At 32.9% G+C, this 18251-nt stretch overlaps 1 protein-coding gene across 1 annotated transcript; it reads left to right on the forward strand.

Moving 5' to 3' along the window:
• Positions 1-9681: 9681 nt before the first annotated feature.
• LOTGIDRAFT_84027 (hypothetical protein) lies at positions 9682-11833 on the forward strand (the record flags this gene model as incomplete). The annotated part of the gene is made up of 5 exons (XM_009060663.1): positions 9682-9859; positions 10288-10414; positions 10699-10825; positions 11212-11288; positions 11710-11833. Coding segments are annotated over 5 exons (633 nt in total), but the record flags the coding sequence as incomplete, so codon positions are not given.
• Positions 11834-18251: the final 6418 nt, after the last annotated feature.

The following is an 18251-nucleotide window of genomic DNA, read 5'->3' on the forward strand; positions in this document are numbered from 1 at the left end:
TATTGTGACAACTTGTCCTAACACCATGTAACCTTTTACTAAGCTAAACATAATGAGATGACAAACTAAACTAAATGATAAGGGCATGTTGTTACAATACTGTTTTAAGAATAGGTGTTATCATTATCAAAAGGGGTTTATATGTATCTAAACCGTTTCTCTCAGGCTCAGAGTTCAACGATATCGTTTTCGCTGAAATTGTGAAGTTTTTTGTTTTTACATAAAAAGCTATAGTGGGACATATATTTCATTTGTCTGATGTCCAATAAGTTCTTCTTTGGGTTATTACAAATACACCAACTTCTGTCAAAGTCTGTCGAACTATCTTACGTGTCCGGAAAGACAGACAGGGGCGAAGACTTTATAGAGACGTATAAAAAGTGACGGCATATATAATATCACAGGTCATCATCTGATTTACAAAACATATTTCCATTAGCAGTAACTTAAATTATTGGATAAAGGGACATAATTCATGATAAATCAATTATCAATAATTTTCAAGTTTGACCATTGAAAGACCATCTTAGAAGAAATATACCAAACCTAATATTGATAATTACAGCTGAATTAATATTACTATAAATAACAAATATTTGACCTCCAGAATATTATATAATAACTAAAATAGACTTGTTATATACCAATTTTTATTTTCACTAGAATCATCTACCTATATATAATTGTTTCTCTACTTAACAAGTAGCAATACTGTGACAGCATGTCCCAATACCATGAAGCCTTACTAAACTAAACAGACAAAAATAAACCCTGCCAAATGATAAAGGGATTAGCATGCTGTCGGAATATTGTTTTGAGGGGGACAAATTTGTCTAAACCTCTCTCTCTCCAGTTGATAATATTGTGAAGTTATTGGTTTTTACATAAATATCAATAGAGGGAGAAACTCCCCCTCCCCCCTTTATTTGATTGTTTGACTACTGAGTATTTGAATTTTCTTAATATAGTCCATATTTTATGCCCCCAAGTTGTTATGTAAAAGGGACAGGTGCATCATTTTGGGGGGTTGATTTTAGACTTGAATATATGAAATTTTACTCACTATTTCTATATGTTTCTTCTATATATCACAGAGTATCTTATCTTGAGAAGTCGTCATTTTAACATTCAAATGCAGATAATTCTGGACACATGGATTTGAAGGCTCAAATTTCGACAGTGAGATGTAAATATTATTACTGATTAGCTCAGCTAAAAAAATTCCTGTTTCTGAGACAAAAAGTATGATTGGTCAAAATAAATCTTGAACCTGTCCCTTAAGATACACATAATCTAGTTTATACCCTGTCTATTCGTTTAACCACAGTTGTCTGTGAAAGAGATGGAGGTCACAGTTCTTTTTTTTGTCAGATTATTATAAAGATTATGTGTAGAACGTAAATAATTTGAATACTTACTGCAGCTGATTGGTCGAATTGAATTCTGTGATGGCAGCTTGGTTACAGAACTTCCACTTAAAACACTTTTAGTGGACTTCAATAAATTCTGTTGTTTTCTAACCTAAAATAATGTTGATGAAAGTCAAGGGCTGCTAACTCGCAAACTTTTGTCAAAGTAAAGCAAATTGTTTATTAAATAATTTCTATTAAATGCTTCACTGACTAAAACATTCAAAATGTAAGCTTAATAATGCTACATGACTGCTGTTGTGTTGTTAATTCAACTTTCAATTTATGGGGATATGGAAGTTAACTTTTTCATGCTTGTTAAAGGGATTGTAAAGACGTTTTCTCAAAATTTTATGTGTATCAGGGACCCCATTAGCATCAAGTCTGTGGTTCCTGCAATTTCACTAAAAGTATGTGTTTAATGAAATCACTAATCGAGAAGTCCTTAAGTGGTCCAGCATATTTTGTGATAAGTGACGTCATCAAATACTTACTTTTAGTAAGTCTGATTGAAAATTGGAATGATGTAATTTGATGCTATCAGGGTCCAGATACACATAAAAAATTTAGAAAACCTCTATCCAACCCCTTTAACAATTATAGGAATTTCCCTTATGACAAGTTCAAACGCTTGTCGAATATTACGTTACTTTAATGGAATTCCATTTTAGAATTTTGTAAAGTGTGAGAACATGACGTTTTGGGGGCGACCATTTTGACTAATGATTTTGATTGAAATCAAAGAGTAATTTTAGGGACCAATTTGTCTAATTTTGACTGATGTTTCCATTTCGGTTAGGTGCCAAGTTGACTATAATAACCTGACTTTTTTTATTCTTAAGATGGGAAATTACACCTCAACTGTAGGTATTTCCGAATATGAGTTCAAACGGTAATATTCTCTTGTAGAAAGCATGTTTAATCAGTAAAATGGTGATCAAATGGTCATTATAGTGATAATGGTCATCAATATGTGCTAATGTTGTTCTGAACAAGTTAATCTTCAGAAGCAGAATGATGCTCCTGTAGCATCGGATGGCTTACATTTTTAATGTTTCGCCAATAAAGCAAATATATCTGGAAATTCAAAAAAACTTTTTACACAGATAATAACTTGCACACAATTCAGTCAACTGACACAAGACAAGTACAAATTTGTTGCATCATCATTTCCCAATCTGAAAGGCCAATATTTGATTTACAGCTATTTCCTGATTTCCCTCACATAATATTAAAAATGAGGAAAAATCCCCATAAAACAGGGTCAAGTTTTTCTGACCCACTCCAGTCGAAAACTGTCAAGATAGCTATCAGAGGCTGGAATTGATGAAAATGTTTCTGACTACCCCTTTGTCTCAATTCAGTAATAGTTAGCAAAACAAAACACGACAAATCTCTTGCCAATTTAGAGCGCACAAACAAAAAACCTTTCAGGGGTGCAGAAGGTGTGTAAATAAAAATATTTGATCATGAAACGGTTAGGAACAATTACCGTTGAAAAAATATGTCTGCAAAAAGATGCCATTTTTCACGTGTAGTGTATTATGAAAGGAATGACCTTCACTCCTAACCTGAGCTTGACGACCTTGACCTTTATCTCTACCAGCGCCACCGGAAGTAGGTAAATACCTTTGTAAACAATCCGATTTCCATTTGACATTTTCTTACTCTGATTCATTTTTTGCTTGCAAAATGTCAGGTTAATGTCACTTAACATCCGCAGCAAATAGACAGGTACTTTTACATTCTTAATTTTCATTTTATCATTTTGGACGAATGGGCATTTATAAATTGCATTGCTGATTAAAAACAGGTGTGTGTGTTTTGCCAACCTATATTCAAGAGTTCAAGAGTCCACTAATACACCTATTTGTCATTAATCACCCATTCTAGGCCGGCACATGTTTCGTATATAAAATTGATCATCAGCCCAGCTAGTATTGATATGGTAGCTAAAGTTTCACCAAATTCATTGATTTAGGTTGCTAGTTAGCTGGGGTAAGTGAGTTTAACTAAACTAAGGCTTGACTGGTGTCTCCCACTGACACTGTGATGTGGGAAAGCCCTTACACATTATCTTTAAATTTCAATTTCTGTTTCGATTGTATCACATGGTGTTGGATGCTTTACTGTTGATGTGGTAAACACCCAATATATTCTTCCAAATCTTGACAGATGTGAGATACCATATTTATAGTTTAATACATGCAGACACAGTGGCTAATATTTTTGCATTTGGGGGCGTGACAGAGAGTTTTTCTTATTCAAAATTTACTATTAAATTTAATAGAGGTCACTGAAATCAGGTCATTCAAATTAGAGAAAAAAATTTGGGGTTTTCCCACAAGGTAGAAGGCTTGTAATATATTTTCATAATGCTAGTCAATTTTATTTTATGATACAGTTATATTTGTTTTTTTTAAATACTGATATTTAAAAGGGAAAGTTTTCAATCATTTTTTGAAAATTTATTGGTATGTCGTCTTCTATAATAGAATACAGGGTGTGATATTTTTAACTGAGATTAAACACGCTTTCTACAAGAGAATATTACCGTCTGAATTCATATTCGGAAACTATAACTCTTTAAATTTTTAGAATGTTTTTGACTTCCAGTATTCAATTTATATAATCAAAGTGACAAAATAAAAATTTTAAATCAGCATTGTTGGACAGTAAAACTCATTTATTTGTTTATTTGTTATACAATTGATTTTTTTTCTTTTTCTCCGGAACGTCTCTAGCTCTAACTAAAAATGGTAAAGTATCTCTGTTTTGCCCCAAGATCTTTAAATGAGCTGCAATCAAAAATGAACTGATACATACAGCTGAATAGGCCTATCCTAACTGATACATACAGCTGAATAGGCCTATCCTAACTGATACATACAGCTGAATAGGCCTATCTTAACTGATACATACAGCTGAATAGGCCTATCCTAACTGATACATACAGCTGAATAGACCTATCCTAACTGATACATACAGCTGAATAGGCCTATCCTAACTGATACATACAGCTGAATAGGCCTATCTAAACTGATACATACAGCTGAATAGGCCTATCCTAACTGATACATACAGCTGAATAGGCCTTCCTAACTGATACATACAGCTGAATAGGCCTATCCTAACTGATATTATTGCTAAACCGGAAGTGACATATTGCATAATGTGCACAAAATTTGTTTGGAGTCTGTAGAGCTTATTGATGGACCAATTTATATCTGATTATGTTTTTCAGAAGTTTGCAATCAGGAAGAATGGCAACAGATGCTTTAGATGTGGATGATTTAGTTCTTGATTTGAAAAATTCTGAAGATTTTGTGGGAGAAGACAAGAATTTTGACCCGTTTAAAACCAGTTTAACTGACAACTCAATCAAGGAATTAAATAGACACAAACAGGATAATTTTCCAGATCTTTTAGGCTCTACTCAACTTGTTGAAACAAATATCAAGAATGCATTGAATGATCCATTCGGAGCTCTTTCACAAGGTGCCTCTCTGTCTACAAATACAGCCTTCAATAATGATCCATTTGGTGACCTGGAATCGACTGGACATCCATCCAAAAATCAGATACCTGATCCCTTTTCAAATAACAACCAGGTAAAAGATCCTGTTCAAGATTTAGAAGGAAATCTTCCTGCTGTGTCTATTAAACCCAATGAAATTGGCAGCTTCACAAAACAGGAGGATAAAGACGCATTTGGTGCCTTAATGGGAGACAATCCAGACGTACTTCCTGAATCAACTTTCGCACCTTTAGATCCCTTTTCTTCCAATAAACTTGGGGAAAATGCTGCTGCAGATCCATTTGGAACAGGATTGGACCCTATTAGCAATTCAGATCCCTTTGGAACTGCCAATCCACCTGGCAACGCAGATCCCTTTGGAACTGCCAATCAACCTAGCAACTCAGATCTATTTGGTGCTGAGTCAAACTCAACAAGCAGCTCAGATCTATTTGGAACAGCAAATCTGCCAGGCAACTCAGATCTATTTGGAACAGTGAACCCATCTGGCAATGCAGATCCCTTTGGAACATCAAATCAACCTTGCAACTCAGATCCATTTGGAACAGCAAATCCCCCAAGCAACTCAGATAACCCAGATCCCCTTGGAACAGCAAATCCATCAAGCAACTCTGACAACTTCGGGATGGTGCCTACTTCTACAAGTATTCAAGATCCATTTGGGGCAGAAGCCAATGCTGCACAAAATTCAGATCCTTTTGGAACCATACAAGACCAAGGAAATAATGCAACTAATTTGTTAGAAAGTGGAAACCAGGATCCTTTTGGAGGTGTCTTTTCCTCTGTCAAAACTGAAGATAAACCTTTAGACCCATTTCAAGATCTAGGGTCTTTGCAAACTCAGGGAATTCCTCAAAATGATCCTTTTGGCACTGATTTTGCAGCAGTTATTTCCAAAGAATACAAGAACCAGACAGATGCTGATCCCTTTTCTGCTGCCCCTTATAAAAACCAAAGCACATTACCAGATTCCATAGAAATCCAACAACAGACCTCTGAACTGTCCCCTAATGATTCTAAATCATTCAACATCGAAGTTTTGAATTATGATGATATTTTTGGGGATGATCCCTTTCATGGCAGTTCAAATAATCAATCAAAAGACAATTCTAACAATTTCAACAGCCAATCAAATCAAAGTACCAGCATTCTTAATTCAGTTGAAACCAAAATTGAACCAGAAATTGAGGCAGCTTTCAACAATTCTGAAAACTTTTCCAGTACCAATCAATTTATAGCAGACAAAACCACAGACATAACTTCACAATCAGGGACTAACTTTGTCGGAAATTCCATGCCTTTTGAGCAGGCCATGATATTGGAAACAAAAGGTGTTGAAAATCCAGATTTATTGATGATTTCAACCATCAACCAAGTACCGAATTTAGTGGACCAGAATGTCTCCAACAAATCACAAGAATTAAACAATTTTCAACTGGCCGATAAACCAACCAATGAGACCGTGATTCCAGTCAACCAGTCAACTGATGGTTCTACACCTGTGCTGGATGTAAAACCATCATTACCTGACATCTTGCCCTCGTTAGGTTTACCTGATCTTCACAATAGTTCTCAGAAACAGGTATGTAAATACCTAGGTCTCTTCTAGCACTTCTTTAACTGATATGCTTTTCTAACTATTAAATTGTGATAAAAATACAAAATGTAGAATGCTGAGGGGTTTTTTGCACATGTTGGCTGAAAAGTCTGCATTTTGAGGTAGTTATTTAATTCATTCGAAGAGGTTTTTTTGTAACTTTTTACGTGTATCAGGGACACTGATAGCTTTTGCACCTTTCCATTTTGTTGGTCAGATGTAGTTCCTGTAAATTTAGAAATGATTTACATGTACACATAGCATGTTTTGAAATCCTCTTTACAATCTCGAATTTCTTTACTTGAAACCAACTTCTTCTTAACATTAATATGATATATTCCAGGTGTCAGGAGAAGATGTAGGGGTTTCTATTTCTGATGTTCCATTACACTTTAATGATGGTAAGGTTCCGTTTGATTTGTTTTGTATGGTTCAGAAAAGTAGGATGTAAAACTCCATTCATTTCATTTTGATTCAATTTTGTCACTGATACAATAAATGGTGGGTGACTGCTTGAAACCTCGTATAACGATATATGATGCAAAATTACTTTTTGAGAAAAACGCAAAAAAACTATTTGTACGTGTATTTTGTTAAAATATTTTTTATTATTTTTTTTACCACTATACATGGTTTTCATTCTTTGAAAATTGAAATCTCGTATAACAATTTGAGTACTCCGGCTTATTTAACCAATAACTCGTATAACAGGGTTTTAAATCTGACTGTTTATATACGTGTATTTAATTGGTGGTTTTGGGTTATTTACAATCAAGCCAAGAAAAAGAGGTTTTGATCACAAGATCAGCGCTTTTAAGAGCGTTGGTACCAAAAAGTCAAAATGACCCAATATGGCATATACAGGGTTTCACGCGGTCACCCACGAAATATATCATAGTAGGTGGACTTGCTTGAGTATTAAAGAAGTGTTCAGTAACTAATCCAGATGCAGAGTGATATCATGTGTATGCGATGTATTAGGGTTGGCACAATATATCTGTGAAGGTGTACATTACAATACAACATGTCATATACATGTATCATTTGATGTGGTCTTGTATTGATACTTTATCATTACCACTAATAATACCTATTAATCATTGTAGCAAGTACCTCAATAACTCTTTCAAACTATATCTGTTCTCTACTATTATATGTTGTTTTTTTCAGATGTAAACAATAAAAATGGAGTTGTAGAAGGTATAAAGAGTCAAGATGAGTTGATTGAAGATTCTATAGACCTCAGTCAGATTACTACCAGTTTAAAGGTATTATTTTAATAATTGCTGCAGAGCATATGTAAAGGAGTGTCTTCTCTCACAGCTCAGTTTGTGGGCAGATTAACTATAAAAGTTGGTAGTGAGTTGGATAAGACATCTGTCTGCTAGACATTTAGGTGTTGTGGATCAGAATCCTTACAGCTAAAAATCTTCCAGATAATAAATTCTGATTCGATTTCACTGTTAGCACAATTTTAGAATTAAGAGAACCAGGCCACGTACTCTCGAACCAATTTAGCGCTAGGATATCCTAGAAACAGTGTAAGAAGTTAAGATCCTAAGCCATCCTAGAAACAGTGTTAGAAGATAAGACCCTGGGACATCCTAGCACCAAGATTGTTTAAAGAATACGCCTCCTGGTCTTGAATTTGTTTCTGAAAAGTGACAGGGAGAGCTGTGACTGTGGTCTATCAGCTGATTAAACAAATTTTGAATTAATCTACTAAAAAAAACTTGTTTTGTTCCAGGATCAGAAAGATGAAGATGAATCAGAATTTGATTTTGAAGCTCCAGTTGTTTCTGTTCCAGCTCGCCCTGCCCCTGTTGCCCCCTCAAAACCAGTCCCTGCTCGCCCAGCACCTATCTCTCCTGTACGCCCTGCCCCTGTAGCTCCTGGCACAAACAGGGCAGCCCCAGTAGTCCCTAGCACAAACCATGCTGCTCCTGTAACCCCAAGCACAAACAATGTAGACCCTACCCCCAGCCAGTCCACTCCAGACCAAGCTGCGCCCGTGGCACCAATAAGAGTGAAGCGAGCCTCTAGTCGTGATGCCAGTGCCAATATACCTGATAATACTCAAACTCAGCCTCCTCAGCAGGTAAATCTTTCAAAACTTATCATTATTTCAAAAACTTGCATACTATTAGAAAACACAGGATATATATGGTGAAGCCTACATTCCTTAATTCAATGTTTTATATTATGTTCATACAGACAGTGTTATTACGTGTTATTACGTGTTATAAAGAATCACTAGATGCGTTATATATTCCATATTTACAATTATACAGTACTGTCTTAACTGATACCTACTCTATAATGTGACTAATTGTAATTGTTTGTTTGTAGGCTGATGGAATGAAGTCTAATGTAATAATCTCTACAGTAGAAGATTGGGACAATATACAGACTATACAACCAGGTAGGTTAATAATGATAATCAGGGATTACAGGTCACTAAGCCAATCTTTATCTCTAATAAATAAATAGTTAGTTAAATGGAGTTTAAAAATGGAACATTTTTTGACACAGTTATAAGCACACAGAGTTCATAAAACAATAGTTAATTCCTTATTTTGATGAAAAAATCATAGATGAATTCACAATAGAAGACAAAGCCAAGGGAAACCAATGAAAAAAAGGGTTAAGACACAATTCCTGTTTTAATAAAGCTAACACCAATTTAAGAGTTGAAGAACTCTATCTCAGATAATGTTTAGGTTTTGATTGTAATTTTGAACTGTTTTGTTGTAGGATTTAAGGGTGAAAGACCTCCAGAAGGTAATTATTTAATAAATCTTTATTTAATGTCTGTTTTGGTCTGTGCACTAAGTCCTGATAATGCATCATCATGCAAATTTTGTGAAATTATGGAAAAAGATATCAAAATCAAGCCTTACCTTGAGAAATACCAGAATAATGACAAGATGGAAACAGCACCTGGCCCTTTTCACCCCTGAATATTCTCTATGATGAGAAATACAATAAAGATCTGGGATGAGTTTGAATATGACAAAGTTTTAATGAATGGATTTTGGTTATTGCCCTTGACTTAGATACAAGGCATCTAAATTACAATTTTTTGATATTTGATTTTTAAAGGTGACCAGACCATCAGTAAATCAACTCCACTGTATACATATGAAGAAGCTTACAATACGTTACAACAGGCTGATTATACCTCTGTACAGAACTCATTACGAACATCAGTTGATAGGTCTGGTATAACAGCTGTTGTCCACTTTCTGTTTGGACCACCCAAATTAAATCGTGACTTAATCAAAGGGAGGGAATTCATCTTCTGTCTTTCAGCAAGTAAGTTGAGTTTATTTTTCTGTGTTGATGGCTAGTGTTGTTGATTTGATAGTGATTTTCCAATTCAATGAACCCTCTGCCTGGTTTCCCCCTGTCCGTGATATAGTTCGGAGTGGCTGACATGGAAAAGCATCTGTTCACTTTAAAGATCTCTTGACAGTTAGGTTGAAAATGAGCAGGGTGATGCCTCATGCCTGGAAAAAATTCATTCATTGACATTCCTCATTAGCTCTATTGAATGCAAAGAAAAGGAAGATGTGCAAAAACAAACATTCATTCATTCATTCATTCATTCATTCATTCATTCATTCATTTACTCATTAATTAATTCATTCATTCATTTACTCATTCATTCATTCATTTACTCATTCATTCTTTCATTCATTTACTCATTCATTCATTCATTCATTCATTCTTTCTATCTGTAGGTTGTATAGATAATGAACAGCCTAGCCATGGTAAAATGTTACAGAGTATTTATAGAATATTAACAGGTTCTAGGTTTGATTCACCAAGAATAGGTTCACATTGGGAAGAGATCGGATTTCAAGGTATGTTTTATATTTTTATTTAGATAGTTAGACAGAAAACATCACACCTGTTAGTGATATGTGCCTAATTGAAAGTGTGCCTAAATGTCATTATGCCAAATATAAATGTGCAAATATTGACTGTTTACCCATTATCATACCCATGTACATTGCCGCAGTGGAATAGCTCCGGTTGCAGTCTGCTAGGTGATTAATTACTTTGATTGAAACACCTAAAGTTGGGCTAGAATTGTATTAGTTATCATATCCACCTCAATATTAACATAATTATATTGTATTTATAGGTAGCGATCCTGGTACCGATCTACGAGGTGTTGGAATTCTGGGATTAGTTCAGTTATTGTACTTCCTACAGCATACTAAATATGGTCAGATAGCTCGAGATATCTATAAACTCTCCCTACATCCTACACAGGTCAGCCCACATTCCTGGCTTCAATTATTCTCATCACTTATTTCTAAAGATTTCCTCCTTACTTATTTGAAAATCAATTCATTAGGTGTTCACTGATTCCAGATGGACTCATACTGTATATTTGGGCATATACATACCAAGAAAAGACCTCACCAAACTGGAGGTGCATTAAAGAAAGTAACAAAACTATTGAATTATAGTCAGCATAGTGTTTCCCTTTTAGTTTTATTTCTGTGAATTATAAAAATAACATATAATATGACTATAATGATTATATTGATAATGAATGTCTCATGAATTTGCTTACTTTGCTGTTTTTAACACTTTCACCAAAGAAGCTCACCAAATTTGAATTACCTGTTTGATAATATATAATATTTTTGTAGAATTTCCCGTTTTGTGTTATGGGTATTAATATCAGTAGAATATGTTTACAATCTTTACGAGAAGATTTTTTAAACAAGTAAGTTTTTTTTTTATTTTATCATATTGAATTACATTGAGGACCAAAGAAGTGATAAATTTAACATCCCTGGATAAAAAATATCTAATATAAGCTGAAAGAATTTGTCACTGTGTTGCTGTTGGACAAGGGTCATTTTGAGACTTGTAGATGGAAATATGCAAGCAACATTACATTCAATACAAACATATGTCTTACACTATATATACTTGTCCAAGACATGAGAAGTCTGAGATTATTTTAATGAATTTTTGATTATAACATCCGCACTTTTAAGAGCTTTCGAATTCGAACGGTACCAAAAAATCAAAGTGACCAAATATGGCATATACAGGGTTTCACCCACGGTATGTAGTTTTATATATAATATTTTTGACCAGAACACAAGTTAAAATCTATTTTATTTGTTGTATAATTGTAGAGAGATAAATAAAAGAAAAGATGTGATGTCTACAGTCAATGATTTTTATATTGGGTCCTACTATTATCTATATACACTGTGGAAACAGGGCAAAACCATCGCAGATTCTGGATTTGTTTTAAAAGGTAAGAAAATAAAATGTAGTAATGTTAATACTGAATCAATATTCTAGTGTATCTGTATCTAATTAACAGTTATTGAATATTAATTCATTTTCAGATCTCCACAAGAAAACAACAAGAAATACTCCTTCATTTATTTTGGTTTATGGTAATTTTCATTCAATTTTTCTATCGGTTGATATGATTTGTCTCTTTTTCAGATGTTGAAGCTTATTCTAAGAAACATCCGAAAGAAGTGTTCCGTAGTTTAGAGACATATAAACCAGGAGGAGGGGAGGCAACTCTGATTAAAACAGAAGGTCAGGAAGAGTTTTTCAGTGTATGTAAAGAATGATGACAAACTAGAGGTTTACAAGACAAGGCTGGGGGTTTCTTCATGTCAAGTTTTCAAGGTTCAATTCAAGCCATAAAAGACACTTGATACCACTTGATGCTTTAGTTTGTCAACTCAACAAAGTCCACATAGTTTAACATGATTATTTGGTATTTATGTTTGTCAACTCAATACGCCTTTCAGAGAGTCCACATAGCTAAACATGATTATTTGGTATTAATGTTTGTCAACTCGACACTCCTTTCAGAGAGTTCAAGTTTAAGTTTGTCAAATTGACATTTCTTTGGGAGTGTCCACATAGTTAATATTATTTATTTAGTATTAAGGTTTGTCAACTCAGCATATTTTGTATTTAAATACATATAAAAAATTAAACCCATTACTTACTTCATAAGATATTAAATTCACTTTTTATAAACTTCATTGTGTGTCAAAAAGTGATCAATATATATTTCACAGGAATATTAAAAACTTTCTATATAGTAGACATGAAGTTTTGTTAAAAAATAAAATCAAATTTTCAAGTATGATGTCTTAAAAATTCATTCAAAAACCTTTCAGTTCTACCCATCTGATTGGTCAGATTTAAATACCACCCATCTCATTTCCACGGCCCAAAAACAAAGTTTAGTACGAGTTTATAAGACCATGTCAAAACCTGAATTCATGATACGATGAATATAAGGTATCTGTCTTAAAAATTTATTCAAAAACTTTATCACTAAAATGATTGCAATATAGCTACGCAAATTAAAATTATATTTTTCACTCACTTTGATAAACTTATTGATAATTATATATCTATTTATAGAAATTATATTTATGATCAGTTATTTTCTGGGTGAATCTAATTCTTTGATTTTGTATGGTTTTGTCAATTGTCTTATATTTTCTTTCAAATTAAAGGAAAGTTCATAACTTTTGATAAAGCAAATAATTGAAATATATGTTTTTGTATTACTGTTTTCTTGTTAAGTTGATGTTTTTGTGTATTTTGATTTTTCACATTAAGTTATTACAGATTTTTCTAGTTAAAGTCATATAGATATCTTAATTTTTATTGAAATAGCTGTTTTTACCCTGGATTTTCAGACAAAATTCACCTTGTTGCGTACTGCAAGACATTGCCTTCTGTATAAGTCCAATCTCAATCAGATTAGTAAGATGACTCAGTTTTATTTAGTGCAGATTGGTATCTATACAGTAATTGCTTTTCAAATCCTACAGTTTTCATACAATAAATACACCAAGTACTAATGATCCAAACTTCAAAACCAAACCCGAAATCCAAAACAACATATCGTTAAAACATTGGTAGCAGCTAATGAACTTTTAACATGAGGAAGTATTTCAGCTAATACAATAAAAATTATACAACTATATTCCTTTTTGAGTTAAATATTTTCTTTTCTTTTTTTGAGTTTTTGTTAAAATTATGATGTTTTGTTGTTATAAATAGTTATTACTGTGATATAAAAACAAGTATTTAATTTTATGTCTAGCAAATCTTGTATCCTTTTCAAACAGTTTCTAATGTTCATATTTCCCTACTGTTAAATAGTTCACCCATTATATTCATTTGGCCATTAAGGTGGTGAAAAGTAGGACAAATAATGAAGTTCTCATAATAAAAAGGTAGATTCCACACTTAGAGTTTGATGATACTGTAATAGTGGTGAACAAGTTTGTCCCGAGGTTTTTCTTTAACCTATTAGCTTTAAGTTCTTTATCAACACAGCAACTGAATATAATATAGTCAATCAATGATATTAGTCCACATCCAGGTCTGACTTAAATATAAACCCAGTCAGTCAACTTTATATTGAGGTAGAATATCTATATTGTAATGATTTGTATTTTCACTACTTTCAAATAAGGTTGACTGTTTGTTTTTATATTTTGAATCAAACACAGATGTATAAATATCTTTGCTTGTCATGTCTTCAAAAGAGCTGCACAGTGTTTTTAAATGGTAGGATGGATACATTGCTATATCTTGTCTCTTCAGTTGTTGTTTTTTGAACAACAGTGTTGATGTTAATATACTGTATATTTGTGAATATAATACACACCTATAATGTTACTCTATATATAGCTTGTCTCCTATTTACTCTAGTTATTTCAGTAACAATATTTAAATGTATTGGTCTATTTATTAGTGTCCATTCTAGTCTTATAGATGTTTTAATATAGGATTCAAAATACGTCACCAAACTGATAGTTACGTACAAGGCTGTAGCGTTACTTTCAAAACAAGGACCAATTTTTAGAAATGTTTTGTGTTTTGTTTTAATTATGTATCTGAAATCCACTCAGCTTCTTTTTGCCTAGTTTGTGATAAGGATTCAGTATATACCAGTAATCAGAAGAAAAAAAAATTAGTATAGGCTATAAAGGTCAAAGGTCATAGTGCTTATGGATCACTCACTTTTGAAATGATGACCAAAATTTCTAAAAAGATAATGTATCTGAAATTCCTCTCAGATTCTCTTTGACTCATTGCCATGATATCTACTTTCAAAACTTGTAGTTTCTGATAATGATTCAGTGCATAATCAAAAAATATAATTAGTATAGGCTATAGAGACTCTCCTGGCTTAATTTCCGTCATTGTACACTGCAACTTGTTCTTTGACTTTATTCCATAAGGAGCAGAAATGTAGGACGTTTTTCCAAATTTTCCAAATTTGTTTTTAACCCTCGTATCGTACCCCCCCCACGGTCCTTGAAATGTTATGCACAATTTACCAACATATCAAATATTATGAAATCTATTTGAAAAATTGTTAAATTTATTTATGCTTATTTTTGTTGATGTTGTTAATATATTTGTATAATGTTTCGTTGAGATCTCGGTCCATACGATTGCCGACATACATCATGTCACACGCCAAATTGAATCAAATTGTTATACTATGATCCCACCCACTTAAAAATCGTCCAATTAAAATGTTATACTATGATCCCACCCACTTAAAAATCACCCAATCAAATTGTTATACTATGATACCACCCACTTAAAAATCGTCCAATTAAAATGTGATCATTTGAAATCAAAGTGCTATTATAAAGTTGTTATATTAATTTTTCATTTTTGTGATAAATTAAAAAAATCCATCAACCGTCCACTTCTTAAAAACATTCCAGGTTTCACCTTTATGAATTCCAAAGTTATTTCAATTTTTAGGTTATATTTTGATGAGATATTAAGAATAAAGGTACACAGAGTATTTTTTGAAATTTTTGTAATATTGAGGTGTTGAAATATTGTTTTTCTGTGACTATGTATTGTGTACATTCATGTTATCTAGAATATATTCTTGTTAAAGGAATCAAGTTGTCTAAATTTTTGCTTCACCAGTTGATAAAACTCAATTTCAGCCATCCATATTACTTTTCAGAATGAAAATTTGGCATACGGTTTGTATACAAATAAATACAAATGTACCATAGATTTTTAGTCATTAATATCCTATTCAAATGTAACCAGTGACATCATAAGCTTTGCATATCAAACCCTACTCAGAACTCAGATTGTCATCAATTTTCAAACAGGTGTGTATTTTCATTGACGGCAAATCAGAATCTGATTTTATACCAAAAAGTGGTACACATAGCAAAATTAATTGTTATAATCAATTATTATAGTCTTGTTGTAATTTTTGTAAAAATAAAATTTATGGTTGAATTCAATATTTTGTGTATTTTCATGATTAAAATTTATCTGTTACATTACAGAGTTTTAATTTCATCAAACTATGTCTTGAAACAGAGGCCTTTTGTAATTATTTCAAAATTAGTTGAGTGGTTGTGTTAAACAGTCTGTGTTTAGTAAACACTGTTTACCCTGTTGTAAGTAAGTAAAGTTAGTCCTGAAATATCAATGTCAAGAGGTTAGGCCAAGGATCAGCTGGAAAACAGGATACTCATCTAGTCAATAATGGGATGTTCATTTAAGATTGCAGTGGTGGAGTGGCAGATTTCATCAAAATCTGTCAAGAATTGAATCTTTCTGATTTTCAATAGGGTTTATTCTTGGGTGATAACACTCACACTAAGTTTCATGAAAATCTGTCAAGAATTGTACCTTCTAGAGTGTTTACGAGCATTTCAAGAACAAGGGCAATAACTCATAGTAAATATTTTTCGATTTTTCTGATTTTCAATAGGGTTCATCCTTGGGTGATCACAAACAACCATAAGAATTTTCATTGAAATCAGTCAAGAATTGTGCCTTGTAGAGTGTTTACGAGCAATTGTGGAAGGACTGACAGACGGACATGGGTGATTTCATGTGGGCGTATAAAAATAAGATACAAAAGATACAAGTTGAAATATTTAATATACAAATTTTTCTAGCTTCTAATATAAACATTCACATTATATATATAGAGACAAATTAACAGCTTGCTGACTTCTTGATAGAAGAGAAGAGGGAGGGGTGGGGTGGGGTGGGGGTGCTTTTTAATAATTTCTTTTTAAATTATATTCAAAATTAAAATAATTTCAAAATTGAGAAAAAATATTGCATTTACAAATTATGGTTTGTGTAAAGCATAAAGTATGGGCTGGTTTCTCAAAAAAATTTCAGATTTTAAGAAATATCATCTGATTGGTTAATTTAACTTTAATAACAATAAGATTTTAATGATTGACCAATCAGATGAATTAATTACTAAACTATTCTGAAGATTTGAGAAATCAACCTAAACATTGTAATAATTCTCCGGAATAATCTAATCTTCATGGTTCATGATAAAATAACCCAACAACTCTTACCCTACCAACTTCCTCAGATGTGATATTGTGCAGTGGCATTTTCCCCCAAAAATAAGGCCAGTCCGACTTTTGCCCACTCCCCCCTCAGTATATATTAAAGGGACGGGTAAGCTATTTTTTTTAGACCAATCATACTTTAGTCTCAGAGACTTGAAGTTTTTAGCTGAGCCAATCAGTAATAGTGTTCACAGCTCACCATCAAAATTTGAGCCTTCAACTCCATGTGTGTCCAGAATTATCTGTGTTTGAATGTTAAAATGATGACTCGTCTATTTAAGATACACTGTGATATATAGAAAAGACATATATAGAAATAGTGAGTAAAATTCCTAGTAAAATTTCTAGTACTTCTGAAGACTATTTACATATATTTAGGACTAAAATCAAACACCAAATGGCAGACCTGTCTCTTTAAGTATCATCGAGTTCTTAAAAGTCCAATGCTATCAGCCCCTCATGACAATTGTGTGGCCCCCACTCTACCTGATGATTTATAGACGCACCACTGATCTTATCACTAAACAAGGAAGGGTAGGGACAGAGTTGTTACGCTAGATGAAAAGCTTCAAAGCTTAGTTATTTCTTTCCCCTCTTTCTTCTATCCACTTCAACAGAGACAACAATGAATTTATACAGCAAATAATTCAAGTTTTTTTTAAATAAAAATTAGTTGTAAAGCCAATAAATGACGACTCACAAAAATCTTTTTTGTAAAAGTGATAATGAAATATGTAAAGATGTAAAAATTCAAAGTAAAATTGAAAATTTGAAAAAAAAAATTATCAGTTTCTGTCTGATAACATTGTAAACCCTCCAAAAGTTTTAACCTCATGTTTCGTAATATTATCTAATAGTATCAAAATCTTTGATTGATAATCATCCATCTTCACTATTTTTTGAACATTTCAAAACATTTAAACAATTCCTTGACTGTAATGGTCACCTTTCTTGTATGATGGAATGCAGTGGTTTGATTGGATTGTAAGGCAGCGAATATAGCCAATCACAGCCCTCGACATAAAGACTGTATACACTATGGCTTTGTATTCTCAGTCTTTCTGTCAAAGCCTATGATTAGTTGTACTCGCTGGTGTACAATCTTATCAAATCACTACATTTACAATCTTCTGTGATACAAGAAAGGTGCCTATTACAGTCAAGGTATAAGTTCTTAATAGGTTAACATTGTGACTGTAGCCCTATCTGTTGATTACGTATTATGCCCACGAGGCAAATTTACATTTAAGTTTTAATACTAAGGTATATGGACACAGCTTAATGGAACAACAGTCATTGGTTAACGTTTT

This window comes from Lottia gigantea (genome assembly GCF_000327385.1).
Source record: "Lottia gigantea unplaced genomic scaffold LOTGIsca_44, whole genome shotgun sequence".
Classification (NCBI taxonomy): domain Eukaryota; kingdom Metazoa; phylum Mollusca; class Gastropoda; family Lottiidae; genus Lottia; species Lottia gigantea.